The 20,222-nt window shown below is 39.1% G+C and overlaps 1 protein-coding gene across 4 annotated transcripts in view; it reads left to right on the top strand.

The window, feature by feature from the left end:
* Window positions 1-20,222, top strand: part of LOC126352328 (steroid hormone receptor ERR1) — a 361,140-nt gene that overhangs the window by 305,913 nt on the left and 35,005 nt on the right. For all 4 annotated transcript variants that reach the window (XM_050002679.1, XM_050002678.1, XM_050002681.1 and 1 more), the window contains 3 exons: window positions 6,299-6,541; window positions 9,562-9,723; window positions 18,319-18,500. In XM_050002679.1, coding sequence (XP_049858636.1) covers window positions 6,299-6,541; window positions 9,562-9,723; window positions 18,319-18,500 — 587 coding nt within the window. The remainder of the gene's footprint in view (window positions 1-6,298; window positions 6,542-9,561; window positions 9,724-18,318; window positions 18,501-20,222) is intronic.

Below are 20,222 nucleotides of genomic sequence, written 5' to 3'. Positions count from 1 at the left end.
GAGGTCCTTCATGAGGTTTCTCACGAGGACTCTACTGGCCTTTTCTGGCTTCACATCGGCCATACTAGGCTGACTCATGGTCAATTCCTCCATAGTGAGGAAACATCCCACTGTCAGTATAGCTCCTGTCTGACGGTGTTCACATTTTGGTGACTGCCCCAATATAGCCACACTGTGACAGACTCATAATCTCCCCGACATGTTACCCCTGGTGTTAGGAGACAATGTCCCGGCAGCTGACTTAGTTTACATTTTATTTGTTAAACAGGCCTTTACCACTCTAAGAGAGACCCACTTAACCTTGTCAGCCCATGTAGGCGTTGGCAGAACATTCTGTTGCCTCCTCTGCCGAGACCAGGGATTCTACTGTACTTTGTGTTTATTTTTGGTGGGTTTGGACGTTATGGTACTCAGGTTCGCCATATCAACCTTGTGGTCACCAATCCTTGTATCTATCATGATGTTCCCTATTTGGTCAGGATATTTGTTGCTAAGAGCTCAAGTATGTTTTCACAGCCATTTACACTTTGAGTGGGCTGCGGAACTAATTGTTCCATTTGGTTTTCTGAGTAGGTATTCAGTAATATTTTGGATGACATTTTACGTCTACCACTGACTTTAAACATAAATTTTCACCAACCTATCGAGAGTAGATTGAAGTCACCACAAACAATAATTGTATGACTGGGGTGCCTATTTGAAATGAGACTCAAGTTTTCTTTGAAATGTTCAGCGACTGTATCATCTGAGTTGGGGGTCAGTAAAAGAAACCAATTATAAATTTATTCCTATTGTCAAGTAAAACCTCGCCCCACACAGGAGAACTGTCTACCACAATTTCACTGGATGGTAAACTATTTCTGACAACAATAAACAGTCCACCAACAACAGTATTTAATCTATCCTTTCTGCACATGGTTCCTTCATTTGTAAAAATTTCAGGTAAGCTTATTTCCAGCTTTAGCCAGCTTTCAGTGCCTACAACGATTTGAGTTCTACATCTACATCTACTTCTGGATACTCTGCAAATGTTAACTTAAGTGCCTGGCAGAGGTTTTATCAAACCACCTTCTCAATAATTCTTGTTATTCCAATCTCAAACAGCAGGTGGAAAAAGCTAACACCTATATATGTCCATGTGAGCTCTGATTCCCCTTATTTTATTATGATGATCATTTCTTCCTGTGTAGGTTGGCATCAAAAAAATACTTTTGCATTTGGAGGAGAAAGTTGGTGATCGAAATTTCATGAGAAGATTCTGTCACAATGAAAAATGCCTTTGCTTTAATGATGGCCACTCCAAATCCTGTATCATGCCAGTGACACACTCTCCCCTATTTCTTGATAATACAAAATGTGCTGCTCTTCTTTGAACTTTCTCAATGTACTCTATTAATCCTATATGGTAAGGATCCAACACTGCACAGGTGCTCCAAAAGGCAACAGACAGTCATAGTTTAGGCAGTCTCTTTAGTAGATACAGTGCATCTTTTAAGCGTTCTATCAGCAAGACGCAGTATTTGCTTCACCTTCCCCGCAACATTTTCTGTGCATTCTTTCCAATTTAAGTTGTTCATAATTGTAATTCCTAGATATCTAGTTGAATTTATGGCCTTTAGATTTGACTGATTTGTTGTGTAACTAAAGTTTAATGTTTTAATTTTAGTCCGCATGTGGATGACCTCACACTTTTCATTATTTAGGGTCAATTGCCAATTTTTGCACCATGTGTGTATCTTTTCTGAATCGTTTTGCAATCTGTTTTGATCTTCAGGTGAACCTGCTAGACAATAAATGACGGCATCATCTGCAAACAACCTAACACGGCTGCTCAGATTGTCTCCTAAACCATTTATATAGATAACGAAGAGCAGAGGGCCTATAATGCTTTCTATTAGTACCTGGAGCTCTGGTTCTTTCCCATCACACTTGCAGCAGTTTAGATCTATAATATTGGTTGTTGCTATCACACTCTTTGTCCAGTGTTTGTCCTGCACCCTATTAAACTGAAGCCCATTTTGCACTTTCCCGAGACCAAACTTGGTTCACCTTCCCCGCAACATTTTCTGTGCATTCTTTCCAATTTAAGTTGTTCATAATTGTAATTCCTAGATATCTAGTTGAATGTATGGCCTTTAGATTTGACTGATTTGTTGTGTAACTAAAGTTTAATGTTTTAATTTTAGTCCGCATGTGGATGATCTCACACTTTTCATTATTTAGGGTCAATTGCCAATTTTTGCACCATGTGTGTATCTTTTCTGAATCGTTTTGCAATCTGTTTTGATCTTCAGGTGAACCTGCTAGACAATAAATGACAGCATCATCTGCAAACAACCTAACACGGCTGCTCAGATTGTCTCCTAAACCATTTATATAGATAACGAAGAGCAGAGGGCCTATAGTGCTTTCTATTAGTACCTGGAGCTCTGGTTCTTTCCCATCACACTTGCAGCAGTTTAGATCTATAATATTGGTTGTTGCTATCACTCTCTTTGTCCAGTGTTTGTCCTGCACCCTATTAAACTGAAGCTCATTTTTCACTTTCCCGAGACCAAACTTCAAAGATTTCATTTATTTTTCCCCAAATTTTAATTTCCAAATTTCTCCTTCATTTCCTTTGCAGCTTGCTCAATGTACAGATTGAGTAAAATAGGGCATAGGCTACAACCCTGCCCCACTCTCTTCTCAAATACTGCTTCCCTTTCATGTTCTTCACTCCTATAACTGCAGTTTGATTTCTGTACAAGTTTTAAGTAATCTTTCACTCTGTGTTTTATTTCTGCTACCTTCAGAACTTCAAAGATTGTGTTACTTGCCTCGCATGTTCCTACATTTCCTGACCCCAAGCTGGCCTACACTTCAGCACATGCCTTCTTTGGAATTATTATATTCTTCTTGAAGTATGTAGGTATTTCCCCTACTTTATACAGTGTATCTTGTGCACCATGTGGAGTAGTTCTCTCATGGCTTTTCCAGGGATCTCAAAAATTCTACTCCAGGGGTCTTGTTTTTTCTTACGTCTTTCAGAGGTTTGTGAAAGTCTTCTCACAATGTTATAATTCCCAACTCATCTTCATCTACTTACTCTGCTCTCTCAATAATATTACCCTCAAGCTCATTTCCCTGGCATAGCCCTTGTTTTTACTCCTTCTACTTTTTGTCTTTCCCTTCTTTGCCTAGTACTGGGTTTCCATCTAAGCTGTTTATATTCATACAACTACTTTTCCTACAGGTGGCATCTATCTTTCCCCAACTTATGTATGTTTCTACAGTCTTCCATTTGTCCTCTAGCCATTTCTGTTTAGCCATTTTGCATTTCCAATCAATTTCATTTTTTAAATGTCTTGAGTCCCCTCTCACCTACTTCATTTGCTCCATTTTTATATTTTATCCTTTCATCATTTACCTGTATGATCTCCTGCTGCCTTTCCTATTTCTTCTCTCAAAGCTACCCATTTGTCTTCTACGAAATTCCTTTCCCCTGTTTTAGTCCAATGTTACCTTTGTGATTTCTTCAATTGTTGTTTGCAATTCATAACCAGTAAATTGTGGTCAGAATCCTCAGCTACCCTTGGAAGTGTCTTAAAGTTTAAAATCTGGTTATGAAATTGTCATCTTAAGATTGTATAATCATTCTGAAACCTTCCTGTGTTACTTGGGTTCTACCCCATATAGACCCTTCTTTCATGATTCTTAAGCCAAATATTGGTGATTATTAAGTTATGTTCTTTGCAAAATTCTAGCAGACATCTTCCTCTTTCCCACATTGCATGTTTCCCTACTATTTTCCACCTCTTCCTTTCCCTATTACTGAATTCCAGCTACCCATGACAGTTAAATTTTTCTGTTTCCCTTAACTATCTAAGTAATTTCCTTCATCTCATCATACATTCTTTCAATCTCTTCATCATCTGCAGAGCTATTAGGCATATAGACTTCTACTACTGGGGCGGGGGTTCAGTTTGTGTCTGTCTTGACTATGACAATGCATTCTCTGTACTGTTAATAGTAGCTAACCTTCATTCTTATTTTCTTATTCATTATTAGGCCCATTTCTGCATTAAGTGCATTTGATTTTGTGTTGAAAACCCTGTATTGACCTGACGTTGTGTTCTTCCTGCCACCACACTTCGCTGATTCCCAAAATATGTAACTTCAACCTATCCATTTCTATTTTTAAATTCCCTAACCCGCCTATCTGATTAATGGATCTAACATCCCATGCTATGGCCCACAAAATGCCACTTTTGTTTCTCCTTCTGAGAGTATCCTTCTGAGTAATTGCCACTCTGAAATCTGAATATGAGATTATTTTACCTTTGCAATATTTTGCCCAAGAGAAGTCATTATGATTGCTTTGTACAATAGAGCTATGTGTCTTCAGAAAATGCAACTGGTGTAGTTTCCCCTTGCTTTCACCTTACCAACATAGCAAGACCTTGTTGGCTAATGTTACAAGACCACATCAGTCTATTACAGAGACTGTTGTCCCAGCAGCTACTGAAAAGGTCACTGCCTCTCTTCTGGAATCATGTGTTAGTCTGGTTGCTCCACAGATAACCCTCCATTTTGGTTGCAATTAAGGTAGAGCTGCCTGTATTATTGAGGCACATGAGCCACTCCGTCTCAGCAAGGACCATGGTTCATGGAAGGGATTGTTACAGACCAGCAGTATACTTCAAATAATTGCAAGAAATCTTCATGGGAGTCTAAAAAAAATGAAATGTGTACTGCTATCAGTCAGTGAAGGGTAGGAAACAATAATTTGAGATGCTTCTAGTATTAATTCTTAGAAAAATTCAGGGTGGAAAGAAGGAAAGATCTAGAAATGTTATGCAAAACTTGTAATTTGAAATCATTTGTAACTTTATTATCTGCAGTGTGTGTGAAATGCCAGTACTTAATGCAGTTGGCACAGGTACTACACAGGCCATGAATGACTTGTTAACAACTGGGGAACAGAGCCCCTTGAGTCAAATAAACTCTCTGTGGTAACTGAACCATGGGCTTCAGAGCATCCAAACACATACTCTGCATGTGGCTGATATGGGCAGCTAATGGCTGAGCAAACAGCAACTCTCGACATAAGTGCATGGTTAGGTTCAGGATGAATGAATTCTACAGGAGCACTGGCTTGTTCTCTTGCAAGTAAGCTCCTCTGCCAGTGGTTCTACTCATATGATGTGAAGTGTTGACCCTCCATGGCAGGTTTCTGAGCTATTGTGCTTCTATTGGGATGTCTGCTAGTGGAGATACTAAAGTTAAATTTCATTATCATCAGTCATTTGACACTCACTGCTGTTTGAAAACTGTCTCTACAGTTTTCCATGCAATACAATCTGCAGCTTAATGCAGCAATACTTCTGCATGTTTTTTTAATGAAACCAGTAACCTTCCATCTCATTGATGTCTTGGTTTCTTGTCTCTTGGAATCCAAAAAAGAACTTCCTTGGACCATTTGCAGTTCATTCCGCATACTACTTGCCACGAATACCTCAATATCAATTTCTCATAATTACATATTACACTCTAGTCAGTTGATCCATTTCTTTGTTTTCCTGTTTCCTAGTTGTTCACACTGTGCAATTTTCCATTGGTCACTGAACAATACTAAGTTTTTTGGTAATAAACACTGTTGTAAATTTTAGTTTGGAGACACTTAAGAAGCTCATGTTGGGAAGCTTTGCTTAGTTGATCAGTGTACTCTAGACCAGAATACTCTTCCCTATATTTTGTTTACTGTCCATCCAATTATTTTCTTTGAGTACTATAAATACAAAAAATAGTGAATTAGTTCTGTGACTTCATTATTAATTTACACTGCTTTTTTCTTGATGTCTTTGTTCATTACAGTTAATTCTCAGATCTACTCTGAAACTTGCTCATTCATTGTTGGAGTTCATCTACACTAGAAGCATGACAGTGTTTCTGTGGAAATGAAGGTGCTTCAAGTATGTTCCATTAAGATGTAGTCCTTACTCAGTTTCCATGTTTGAGGATCTGAAGACTTTTTCAAAGACTGTTGAGAAAAATTCAAGTTTCAGTAAAAGAAAATATTGTTAATTGTGTGGGCATCTGACATAAAAATAGGGTATGTTGGATACATGTATGAAACTAGTGTTCCTCCATTTCTTATCAAATTCACTTTTGAATGAATGATGTTGGCACCCTTTATACTGTAGAATAATATTATTTATACTAAAGAGCTTATTTGTCTTGTTTTGATGTTGTACTATTGTGTAATGTAAGCAAATGGATTCATATTCAGATTAATATTACAAATTCACTATTTCAGGTAACATTGAGTACACCTGCCCTGCATCAAATGACTGTGAAATAAACAAGCGTCGACGTAAAGCATGTCAAGCCTGTAGGTTCCAGAAGTGCTTGCGAATGGGTATGCTGAAGGAAGGTGTGCGTTTAGATAGAGTGCGAGGTGGGCGGCAGAAATACCGTCGAAATCCAGACACATTGTTCCCAAGTACTCAACCTCAACACTTCTCTATGCAACCTGGGAAACCAGCACCAACACTTGAAGGTTTGTAAGTTCATAATCATTATCAGGTTCAAGCTGGGTGTTATCTTACGTGTGTGCTGATTACTTTTGATTGTGAATGGCATTTAACTTTACAGTAAACATATTGAGAGATTCTTGTCTCAGTAGTGAAATATTACATCCTGTGAAGAAAATGAATTCTCAAGTTATTTGTGCCCTCAAAATATACATTTTATAGTAAAAAACTCATAAAATAATTGACTTTAGTGTGCAGTGTCATGAAATATTAAAAACATGGAATACTTTCAGTACAAGCCACAGAAGTGAACAACTTTTAGATTACTTTCTTATTCTATAATAAATGGCAATGGAAGAGAATGTTGATGAAGATTAAAAGGGAGGTATGATAACGCATGTGGAATTTGACAAAGCACTGAAAGACTTAAGTTGAAACAAGGCCCCGGGAGTAGATAACACTCTGTTAGAGATACTGATAGCCTTGGGAGAGCCAGCCATGACAAAAATTTTCCATCTGGTGAGCAAGATGTATGAGACAGGAAAAATACCCTCAGATTTCAAGAAGAGTATAATAATTCTGATTCCAAAGAACACAGTTGCTGACAGGTGTGAAAATTATCAGACTATCAGTTTAATAAGTTACGTTTGCAAAATACTAACATAGATCCTTTAGAGAAGAATGGAAAAATCAGTTGAAGCTGACCTTAAGGAAGGCCAAAAGCTTTTGACAATGTTGAGCTTTTGACAAGGTTGACTGGAATACTCTCTTTTGAATTCTAAGGATGGCAGGGGTAAAAGACAGGGAGTGAAAGACTATTTACAATTTGTATGGAAACCAGATGGCAGTTATAAGAGTTGAGGGACATGAAAGGGAAGTAGTGGTTGAGAAGGGAATGAGACAGGGTTGTAGCCTATCTCCGATATTATTCAATCTGTATATTGAGCAAGCAGTAAAGGAAATAAAAGAAAAATTTAGTGTAAAATTAAAGTCCAGGGAGAAGAAATAAAAACTTTGAGATTTGCTGATGACATTGTAAATCTGTCAGAGACAGAAAAGGACTTGGACGGTCATTTGAACAGAGTGAACAGTGTCTTGAAAGGAGGATACAAGATGAACACCAATAAAAGCAAAATGAGGATAATGGAACGTTGTCGAATTAAATCAGTTTAAGGTGAGGGAATTAGATTAGGAAGTGAGATACTTAAAGTAGCAAAGCAAAATAACTGATGATGGCAGAGTAGGGAAGATATAAAGTGTAGTCTGGCAATGGCAAGAAAAGTGTTTCTAAAGAAGACAAATTTGTTAGCATCAAGTGTAGATTTAAGTGTCAGGAAGTCCGTTCTGAAAGTATTTGTATGGAATGAATGTGGATGGTAAGCAAGACAAGAAGTGAATAGGAGCTTTTGAAATGTGGTGCTACAGAAAATGCTGAAGATTAGATGAGTGGATCACATGACTAATAAGGAGGTATTGAATAGAATTGGTGAGAAGACGAATTCGTGGCACAACTTGACTAGAAGAAGGGATTGGTTGGTAGGACACATTCTGAGGCATCAAGGGGTCACCAATTTAATAATGGAGGTAAGCATGGGGGGGGGGGGGGGGGTAAAATTCATAGAGGCAGACCAAGAGATGAATACAGTAAGCAGTTTCAGAATGATGTAGGTTGTAATAGTTACTCAGAGATGAAGAGACTTGCATGGGATAGAGTAGCATGGCGAGCTGCATCAAACCAGGTCTTTGAACTGAACACCACCACCACCATCACCACCACCACAACAACAACAATAACAATAACAATAAATGGCATCGACAAAAGAATGGTCTCACCCGGAACTGAGTCCTGGGCTCTCTTTGATTTGATCTACACACCAACACCAGACCATACTAGCTATTTCTTATATGTCAGTGAACTCCCTATTACCACTTGAGGAAAGAGCTTTGAGGAACTAAAAGGGAAATTGGAAAACATGTTAAACACCATGTCTGAAAATTACCAAGAGAACTCCCGTAACCGTACCACCTTAAGATACAATTTAATACTTCCCTCTTCCACCAAAACAACGAAAAAGAAAGCTGAATATTATCTGGCATGGCAACAACTTGGGACACACAGACAAACCAACATACCAGAGTGTCACACTGGGCAAGTCACTGATATACAAATATCACTGTGAGAATACCCACCAAAAGGTTGTTGCCACGAACATCATCTTGAGGAAACTAACAAATAGTAAATGGGTAGCCCGACCAACTGTATTAAGAACAACTGTTAGAGCTCTTTGCTTTTCCAAGGCAGAATATACTTGCCACTTATGGTCCATGTCCCAGGCTTAAGTCCTGCAAGACATTTCTTAGTACTGTGCTGAATGGGGCCCTTGATGAATTATGCTGCCTCACAAGAGACGCTAAGAGGCAATAAATCAAACTAGAAGATTTGGAGAACAGTGGATTGCATCAGAACGGATGTAATACTGCTCTAAACAAATCTAATTAAATGGGGGTTCCAAAGATGAAGCAAACAACAAATGAAACTGTGGTGAAGTCCGGGACATGGAACATCTTTTACAATGTCCCAGCTACCCCACGAGATATACCATCAATGACTAATGGCTTGACAAGAATGAAGCACTGCACATACCATGATATTGGATTGAAAAACTTTAAGAGAAATTATCCATACACAAAAAAGTGAAGTAAGTTTAAATAAGCAGTAGTACTTTATTTCTTATCACTGTGATCATTTACATATGTGTATCTGCTCTCTTTTTTAATTTTAGTATTAATAATCATATGCAAAAGAACATCAGTTTCTAATAATCTGGGATAATATTATATGAACAAGAAATATTGTAGAGTAAGGCATTTCTGCATCTGTTTCTTGTTTCACTTTTACAGAGTTTTCACATCTGTTTATAACATTGAAGTGTAATGTAATGAATTGAGTCTCATGAATGGCATAATCAAGTATAAATATTTCAGGTATTGTTTACAGTTTTATTGCCAATTTTTAATCCTATCTCAGTTATGTCTTCCATGGCAGATAACAAAATTTTAGAAGCATTATCAGCTTGTGAACCTGACATGCTGTCTGCATCTCCGGACACAACAGTATCTGATCCTGACTTACGGACAATAAGCACCCTTAGTGACCTTTATGACCGTGAGCTTGTGGGCATCATTGGCTGGGCTAAGCAGATACCTGGTATGTACCATATAATGGAGCGCACATTTTTCTGTTATTTTGTTACCAGTGTAAATAATATATGTATACATAAAATTACATAATGTCAAATGTAGAGGGAAAAGTCATTAAGCAGTATTGTGTTGACCTAAACTTGGCCTTTAAGAGCTTGTGTAGATTAATTCAGTTATTTGCCTGTTCCATGGATCATAATTGTGGTCTCTTGCTGTGATGTGGAATGAGTCATCTCTTGCTATGATGTGGAATGAGTCAATTTTATAATTGTAGTTCAGTTTCACCAGTGAAAAGTATGGCAATATGTTGACCATTTATATGATTGTCATAACCTAGTTTTATTTTTCATATAAAGTGATTTATACTTAATTATGTTCAGTCTCTCACCCCCCACCCCACATCTCTGCCTCCTTTTCTTTATATTATTACACCTTTAAAAATTCTTCTATGATGTAAGAGGAGTTGTCCAGCAAATATGATTTCAGTTTATGTATTAAGTCAATTTTATTATATGTTAAATTTGTTATATCACTAAGCAAATTGTCAAAAAATTAAATGGATAAATAAACTGAGGTGGACTGAAGTGTTAAGTCCCATTGTGGATGATGCATGCTACTAATGAATAGATGTGTCCAGGTAACCAAAGAACAATGGAGCTCTATTAACACAGCACCTCAAGCAAGTTCAACAGAAAGCAGCTTCTGATTAATACAACTAAAAGATCAGCCTGATTTGAAAATAAAGTTTCACACCATACAAGATAACCATGCAACCCACTCATGGACTAGCTTCTATACCTAAAAGTACATTGTCTGTCTGTGGAGGGTACCACTGAGGTAGCCTGGAAATGTTTATACATGGATGTAGTTCGTAGCTGATGCACAAGCGATGGTTCAGCTGTTTGGATACAGTATGCAAGACTATAAGTTTTGGCTGGTTGGTACTGTGTGCTCATAAATGGAGCTCCAATTGTGTGACCAATTGTGGAGTCTGTGCTAAGCCCAGAAAACCAAAAAAATTGAATTTCTGATGTCAGCTGGCTTGCAAGTGGGAGACATCCTATAAATTCATCCAGTGGAAGAATACCAGGAAATTGTGTTACTGGAACATGACTTGTGGTGATGAGCTAGTGCTGGCTGTAGCATCACTGGGTACAGCAAACATAATGCCACCAGATACTGTGGTGGTGGCTGCTGTAGGCATGATGTCCCATGTTTGTGTTGCTGGCACCTTACAAGGGCAGGAAATATGGTACACAGCTACTATGTAGCTGTTGGTTGTGCTGCAGGTGCTAGCCAAAGTTACAGCATCCCTCTTCCTATGGAGGAAATGGCGCACCCATCTCACTGGGTTGATGGCTGTAATGTAAATGACAACCGAGGCTACATCACCCTTTCTTCCCCAAGGGAGAGATGGTGAAACCATCATGGAGAAGAATTGCCTTCCAAGGGGGGAGAACAGGAGCACTAAGAAGTCTGTCTGGTGTCCCCTGGAGAGAGCCCTGAGGAGAAGAGGCAGGCACTCAGCTGGGAGTATCAGGCCCCAGAGATCACAGCAGATAGTCGTGATCAGAGACATCTGGGGACAGTGATCAGGGTGGGTCGGCACTGGGCAGGGTCGACGAGAAGGCGTGGTGCTTGCTTTGAAGTTGCCTGTTGGAGAAGAAAGCAAAGGCATGATGTGAGTGTGACCTACATTGAGAAGGAAAGAGGCCCAGGAGAGGAAGGAGGGCACCAAGAATGTGGACTGAGTGTCGGCAGCTGGCAGCAAGGAAGGTGTAACCTAGGATGACTTGTCAGGAGGTGATAACCCAAGGACAGGAGAGTCAGAAGAGAGCAGAGTGACTCCACCATTGGATGAAGAGAGGGAGTTCATGGAGGAGATGAGTGTTGAGGGCACAGGAAGCACCAGAGAGGGTGGCGAGGGCACTGGTGACATTGGTGCCTGTGCAAGCGCCAGAGCCCATGGAGGCACTGGGGCCAGCGGTGGTGCTGGGGCCACTGTAGATGATGGAACCAAGGAGGCAATGCAGGAGGCTGAGCTGCCAGAGGAGGCCAGGAGACACTCCCTCTTTGCAGTATGCAGAGATGAGGAGGAAGTGTGCGAGTTGTGCAAGGAAGGTGATTCATTAATCCAAGGCATCATTGAACTCCAGAAGAGACGGAGATCGTGTCATCCATGCTAGAGCAGAGGCAGTGTTGGGATTGATGTGCTGCCACATGAGAAGCCTGGAGGTATGCTGTAAGAGCTGTACTTGAGGAAGAAGCTGTGTAGGCATGTCCTACATTTGAAGTGGTACTGCCACACATTGAACCAAGCAATTAATGGTGTGAAGCAACTATGTATCTGCTGCTCTGTAACTCAGTCAGTGACAGTTCCAATGCTAGCTCAGTCATGACAAATGAGCAGATAATATCCTTGAAACTTGGCTGACAGGTTTCTTTATCACAACATGTGATGAATTAATCTCTGTCTCTCATTCTCACCATTTGTATGTCTGACACTACTGACACAGTAAGAGGATTTTGTTTCATGTAATGTCTGAGAACTTCAAATTCTCATCTGAAAATCTGTGCACAGTCTACCTGTTCACACAAACACACAAGGTCAAAACCAACCAACACCAAACTATCAGTAGCTATCAGAGACTAAATTTCTCATGAGAACATTGTTTTGTCGCACACAATTACACCTCAAAAACAACAAAAGTAATAGTGAACCTAAAAACTCATGTCCTTATTGATGAAGTTCACAAATATGCATAAAAATGTACAAACAACTTCTAGTCTTCATGCACATGAAATAGTTCCCAGAATTGTCAAGTGAAAGAAATAAAAACTGAAGTTCTCAGTTAATAACACAACTTTCTAACTTCTCAGAACCCTGTCATTCTGGCAACAAAACAATTTGCACCATACAGTAAACAGAAACCAGGCAAAATATGTAAGCAATATGATATGTTGTTATTGCATGTGATAGAGTAAAAATTGTGCATACACATGTGAGAAGTGTTGCACATTGACCGAAGACCAAATAGTGAGTTACATGTAATTCATGCAAGCACTGTCTTCCACAGAAAATATGCATTAACAAAGAATTTGAAAGGATGCGATATGCAGTGACAATTGGCAATGCAGTAGCACCAGTTAGCAAAAGCAAGTAGTCACAATGTCTTAAAACGGAAGGAAGGTACACACAAAAGTCAAGTAAGCCGAAATAAGCACCAACAATAACTGTTTTATGTCTGAATGTGGGACGAAACAATGAAAATTATTGTGTGGCCCACACACAAGTGAAGAGAGGGAGGTTACTTTGTGGAGCACTAGGTCACTGGGAAAGAAATCTCAGAACCAGAAATGCTCTTTGTAGAAAAGGTTGATCATCGTCACCATTGTCAAGTTCTATAATGGGTGATGTATGCTACTAATGAATAGATGTGCTCTGGTAGTCAAAGAAGAATGGAGCTTCACTAACACAGCACCTCAAGCAAGTTCAACTGAAAGCAGTATCTGAATAACACAGCTAAAAGACCGTCCTGATCTGATAAGATTTTGACACCATACACCATAACTGTACTGCCCATGTGTGGGCTAGCTTCTATGAGAGCTGTGCCATAAGTTTTTAGCAGCAATTGAACTGGAAGTCTGATGACACTGGGATTATTTCAGTTTGAAAGAGCATTGTTTCTTGATCGTGGGGCATGTGCATGGCAGCTACCCTATCACTGGATTTCAAACCTCTCTGTGAATGGTGAGTGAAGACACAGGAAATTCCAAGTCTGCCACAGTGCAAGATGGATATTTCATGCCATGATTTTTGTGCAATGATTTATTATGACTGTAAAGAGAAATTAACTGCAGAAGAATGCCACTCTTCTCTGTTACACGTGTTTGGTGAGTCTTCCCGTTATAGGGCCACTGGTGGAAATTGATTTCATGTTTTTTCAAGGGCTAATGAGATGAACCTCATATGGTCACCCAGTGATGGCAGTCACATAAAAAAACATTGGTGCTGTGAGGAAAACAATCAAAGATGACCCTCATCCCAAATTTGGTACCATTGCAGGCACATTAATTATTGGATCCATTGTGGCACAGACTATCATTCACAATCTTTAGACCTAACTGAGATATGTGACTAGGTTGCCACATGCCTTGACAGAAGCCCAAAAACACACAAGGATGATGTCATTTTATGCTTGAAAAATTTCATGAAGGATGATACAAAGATGCAATAATGTCACAAGTGACCAAATATGGGTGTTTATGACTATAAATTGAAGAGGCAGTCTTCAGTATGGTGCTTTCCATTTGAGGAACCACCAAGAAAGTCCAGAGAAGCAGCAAATGTGAAAAGAAGATGGTGGTCACTTTCTTCACCTTATGTGTCATCTCACCTCTGTGACTTTAACATGTTGCATAGTCAATGCTGAGTGATATGTAATTGAATGTCTGCTGCAAGTCATCACCACATGCGGTCATAGTATTCAAAGTTGAAGGGTGGGCACCTTCTTCTGCATCATGATGATGCCTCAGCACATGTTGCTGCCAGAACAGAAGGGAAAAGCGCATATTTTACTGCACCCACCCTACTCACCTAACCTGGCCCCATGTGACTTCCTTGTGTTTCCAAAGCTGAAGGAAAAAATTGTTGGTAACAGTTGTTATCTGATCAAGAAGATAGCACAGCATACAACAGTGCTTAAGTGAACTTCCATAAAGAAGCTTGGACTGAGACATTTCCCAAGTGGTTTCAAAGACTGAAAAATGTATTAATGGCCATGGAAAGCATTTTGAAATTTGTAAATAATTGTTTTATGAATTTCTGCTAAAACCTTCTAGCATAACCCTCATATGTCTCAAAGTACACTATCTATTATAGTGGGATATTACCAGTCTTCAGGAATGTCTAATCTATGCAGCTTTTCACTTATAGATATTATCAGATTTTGGAGATAAAAATGCCAGAAAGTTAACTGTTAACTTACTTTTCCTATCTTCATTCACAGATGTCTTATGGTACGATATACTAAGGTAACTTGCCACTGAGGAAGAAAGAGTTGTTGCACTTAAGCATATAATAAGGATAATATATGCTCTCCATTCCAGCACCTCTTGTACGAAGTTCATTTGAACAATTGGGCCTACTGACAAGTAGCGTCACAGAACATTTGCTCCCTTGTCAAGTTTGTTGTCAACAATCAAACACAATTTGAAGAGAACAGTAATATTCATAAACATAATATTAGAAGTGGAAGTGAATGAGACTATCCTTCGTGCTGCAACCATGGATGGCACCTGCAGTCCAGCCACAATCCACACAGTGTCTTACCACAGGCTGCTGCCCTGCCAGACTGCCAGTAACACAACTGCGGGACATCACCCTGCAGCAGCTGCCATGTTAGTTGGTGGCAACTATGTTTGCCATACATAGCACTGCTATCATTGGTACTAGCTCCTCTCTCTGAGTCAAGTACTACTATCATGATTTCTTAGTATTCTTCTGCAGGATGGCTCCATAGAACACCACCCAACCACTTGCCAGCCAACTGACTTCAGGGGTTCACCATTTGCGTTTCTCTGGACTTAAATCCATCTGAATGAGTGATCCTACAATCATTCATCCATTCATGGGTATGCAGTAGCCACCAGTTGGGGCCTGCAGCCTTGCATACTGCATCCAAATTACTTGGCCATAAATCCAATGTAGTATGCCTTTTTGGAAATTACATCTTTCATTCACACATATTACTTGTTTATTCTGGGGCCTTTTCAAAACCTGTTTCTCACATTGGGAGGATGGGGCTTTGAGAATGGAGATGTAGCTAAAGGTGCCAGCTATCCTAGAGCTGAAATTACCTGGCAGATTAATTCTGTGTGCTGGACGGAGACTCGAACTCGGGACCTTTGCCTTTCCCAGGCAAGTGCTCTACCAACTGAGCTACTCAATCACGACTCACGCCCTGTCCTCGCAGCTTCACTTCTGCCAGTACCTCGTCTCCTACCTTCCAGGCTTTACAGAAGCTCTCCTGTGAACCTTGCAGAACTAGCACTCCTCTAAAAAAGGGTATTGTGGAGACATGGCTTCGCCACAGCCTAGGAGATGTTTCCAGAATGAAATTTTCACTTTGCAGCAGAGTGTGTGCTGATATGAAACTTCCTGGCAGATTAAAACTGTGTGCCAGACCAAGACTCAAACCCGGGAACTTTGCCTTTCACGGGTAACTGAGCTACCCAACCACAACTCACACCCCATCCCCACAGCTTTAATTCCGCCAGTACCTCGTCTCCTACCTTCTAAACTTCGCAGAAGCTCTCCTGCATACCTGCAGATATGTACAATGGTATAAGTAAATATGGTCTGCAAACTGCGTTGTGAGTAAAAGTACTAGTAAAAAAAGTAATAAATTAAAACATCATGTCTGATGTAAAAGCAAAGATATAGTAAGCAATAAACTATTTTCCATCCATCATTTTATGTGGGCTGTCAGCAAGGAAAAAATCTGGAAAAAGTGTGAAATTATGTGTAAAATTTGCTGGAAGTCACTAAGTGCTCTCATTATCAAATATTGGATCAATAAAGTCCAATTATTTGCCTGCGATTAGTTATGCTGCCGCAATACAAACATACAGTTTCTGTCTGTAATACTTGTATTATTGTGTTAAATTTTTAATCTCAGATTATACATCTTAATGAGTATATTATGAAAGCATTATAAATTTTTTAATTTGGTCAACAATTATGACAAATGTTGAAAATAAAATTTTTTGTGCTCCTCAAAGACATTAGACAGGCAATATGCAATTGATTTGAAATTCCGGGACAGTCAGTTATTGTACGGATATTTTTGTCCATCAACAATGGGTACATCTTTTCCTTCATTGCTTATTTTGTCAAGTATTATTAATGCAGTACCACATATAATTTATTCTTTCTTTTCACCTGTTGTACTGTAGTTCTTGATGTACATACACAATGTGAAATATTTGCTGCCAGCTCAGCATAACAGACAATGTGAATACATATTTAGGAATGATTGTTATTAATGCAAACAATGAACATTACTGCCAGCATGTTGCAAACAATGTTGCGAATAGAAACATGTTTTTAAACTTGGAGTAAATGCAGCTTTAGTGTGGCGTACCTGGCACCTTAAACTACACTATTCACTGTGTTCTCCAATTCCCAATCCTGAGTCCTCCCCTTGTCAGTTTCTTTGTCAGCTTTGAAGCCCATTTCTGTGTGACACATAGTGTTAAATCTCCAGAGTGAATTTTCGGTGTGCAGCTGAGTTTACACTGATTTGAAGTTTCCTGCCAGATTCGAGCTGTATATTAGACCAGAACTCAAACCTGGGACCTTTGCCTTTTGTGGGCAAGTGTTTTACCAACTGTGCTATCCAATCAAGACTCACAATCCATCCACACAGCTTCACTTGTGCTAGTACTTCATCCCCCACCTTCCAAACTTCGCATAAATTGTCCCGCGTGCCTTGCGAGAGTATTACTCCTGGAAAAATGGATGCCAGTTAAACAACATTTTTTACTATTACTAAAAGCTGCTTTTATTAATGTGTACCTTGACCCATTCCACATTCCTTAAGGTCCTCCTTTGTGGTGGAATATATAGAACCGGATGAACGAATATTCTCAGGCAATTAATCATAGAGCCCATCAAATTTAAGATGTACTTCTGTATAAAAGCCTTCATATTTGTGTTGATGATAGTTTACTACCAAAAATTGTTGTCAGAGTCTCACTGCTCCAACGAGTGTGTATTTGGGTGTCTCTGTGGTTTTGTGTGTGAATGTGTGCACTCTTACTAGAAAAAGAGCAAGAGCTTGAAGGCTAGTGTTAACTGATTTTTGTTACATGTTTCTGTGCACCCTGCATCAGTCCTTTATAGGTAAGTGGTTGTCGTTCCCTTATTTCGTGTACTTTTCCATCCAGATATTTCCATTACTGTTACCTCATAGTTTTAATGTACATGTACAGCTGTGCTATTGATGACATAGCAGCTGAATATGGTAACTGAAGAAAAAACAGTAACTTTTAAATGTAGTGATGTTTGCGGCAGCAAAGTGAGATACAGATTTATATACATTATAATTATAGGTCTAGGAAAAGAAATATATTTGGTTTTAATTTAGATGAATTATCAAAAGTATTATCAATAATGTTGGTCCATAACAACCAATGCAGTCTTTTTTATCATTAAAAATACCACACAGACCCAGTTAGTGAAGCTGTTTCACTCTCCTAACGTATTTTTGATTTGTTTTAGATTCCTGAATTATTATCATCATATAAAAATGCTATTTACCTTCCTTCCATGCTGTAGATGGATGCCCTCTCTTCCTTTTCATCTGTGGAGTCCATGTCCAAATTTATTTGGCCACCTATTACCATCCAATGCCCAAGCTACAATAGGTGCTTCATTTCTGTTGTGTCAGTTATCATCTGCTGGCTTATAATCTCTCCTATTGTATTATATTTTACATAATCCATTCTTGAGATGCTACAAATTCTTATTGTGTTACTAATTACTCACAGATTATTTCAGATTTTATACAAGATTAACAATATTATGTTGCTGTTCTAGGATTCATGGAATTGTCACTGAATGATCAGATGAGGCTACTTCAGAGTACATGGGCAGAAATCCTTACTTTAACACTGACCTTTCGATCACTTACATCTGGTGGTCGCCTCAGGTTTGCATTGGATTTCAGTCTAGAGGAACAAGCTGCACGTGATTGTGGTGCCATTGAGCTTTATCAGCATGTAAGTACCTTACATGTGTTTCTTATGTATTCTTCTCTTTCTTGGCCTTATCCCATCTCTTCACTAGGTTGACATGTTACTCTAAATTTGACAGTGTTAGTGGTAGCGGATGACTGAATGCTCTTCATGCCACTACCCCTTTCCCCATGGATGAAATTTATGTACCCCATATTTCTGCATCTGGTTTATCCATGTGAAAATATGAGAACTTTTGAAGAATGTTGTACCTGATGCTGAATGTGGGCGCCAACCTAGAATTCACCTAATTGGATGTGATAAACTGTCTAAAACCCACCTCAAGGCTGATCAGCCCTCATTTTTAATCCACCAGGCAGATTTGATCTGGGCCTATTGTGCCCCCTGAATCCCAGAACCCAAGCATATCTATCCATCAGGGTTTCATATGTTTCTTATACAGCTGTTTTAAAGTAATTTAATGAACAAGATGATTTTAAATTTTCCTAGGAACTTGGCAATATATTTGTAAAATAGTTTTTATTATACTTTTGTTTTAATCATTGCATATATACAACAGAAGACTTTGTGAAATGTGCTTCATAGTGTCCATACAACAAAAAGGGTCAAGATTTAGCAATAAAATTAAATAAGTAATAGAAAGAAGTCTCAGTTTGCACCAGCCATGAAAATAAACATCTGCCTTGTATCTCAATGGTCACCTTGTCTGGCTGCTATGTGGAGGCTCCGGGTTCAATTTCTGGTACTGCAAGGAATTTTTTCTTGGCAGAAGGGCTGTAATATGGTGTACTAAGTCTTGTGATGCCAATTGAGGTGCTATTTCAATGAGAAATAGCAGCTCGAAGATCCGGAAATCTGATGAATAGCTGATAGAGTGATGTGCTGACCCCATGAGCCTCCATATTGCATCCATATGATGCAGTTTACAGAAGATGACACGATGGTATGTCGCTCCCAATTTGCCCATCTGTGCCAGAATGTGGAGCTCCATACATGTTATTCGAACATGCACGTGCCCATAATCATGAACAAGAAGTCTAGCTTTTCTAGAATAAAAGCTCTTCTTGTGTGATATGAAATAAAGTGTCCTAGTCACTTTCATTACCCAGGAAGTAAGTTGAGAAGGCTTGGCCTGTTGAACCTCCTTCAAAGTTGATATGATAGTGTTGGTGATTTTTGTACTTAATCCCTTAATAATCCCATTAACTGTAATACATTCCCTTGTTTTTGCCATGTAATATTTTTGTGCCAGCTTGAAAATGTTATGAAAAGGATCGGCTGATATTCACCATAAAGATGACAAATTGAGTTGCAGACAGGCAAAATGAAAAGACTGTTACACATTTTTACACAGTTACCTTTGGCCATAGACTCCTTTAGATAAGAAAACACACACACACACACACACACACACACACACACACACACACACACACACATACTCACCCAAGCTAGTTCACCTCACACATATTTGACCACTATCTCTGCTGGCTCAAACCTGGACTTTCCATTGTTCAATTCATGCCCATTTGGTTATGTCTGTGTCTACTGGTGCAGTTGTTTTCTGTTCTTATTTGTTTGTGACTTATGATTATAGGCAATACACATGTGACTGATGTAAAGGGCTTTGTAGTGAATTATGTGCAGAATAGATGTTTGGGAAGTAATAACTGTTCCAATCATCAAAAACAGACAGGCTCTGTTAATACTAGACAAAATTCAGTTAAATCCATTGCCAATTTACCA

The sequence above is a fragment of the Schistocerca gregaria genome, chromosome 1, assembly GCF_023897955.1.
Source record: "Schistocerca gregaria isolate iqSchGreg1 chromosome 1, iqSchGreg1.2, whole genome shotgun sequence".
Lineage (NCBI taxonomy): Eukaryota > Metazoa > Arthropoda > Insecta > Orthoptera > Acrididae > Schistocerca > Schistocerca gregaria.
The sequence above is the reverse complement of the archived record's forward strand: the minus strand, read 5'-3'. Positions and strand labels throughout refer to the sequence as shown.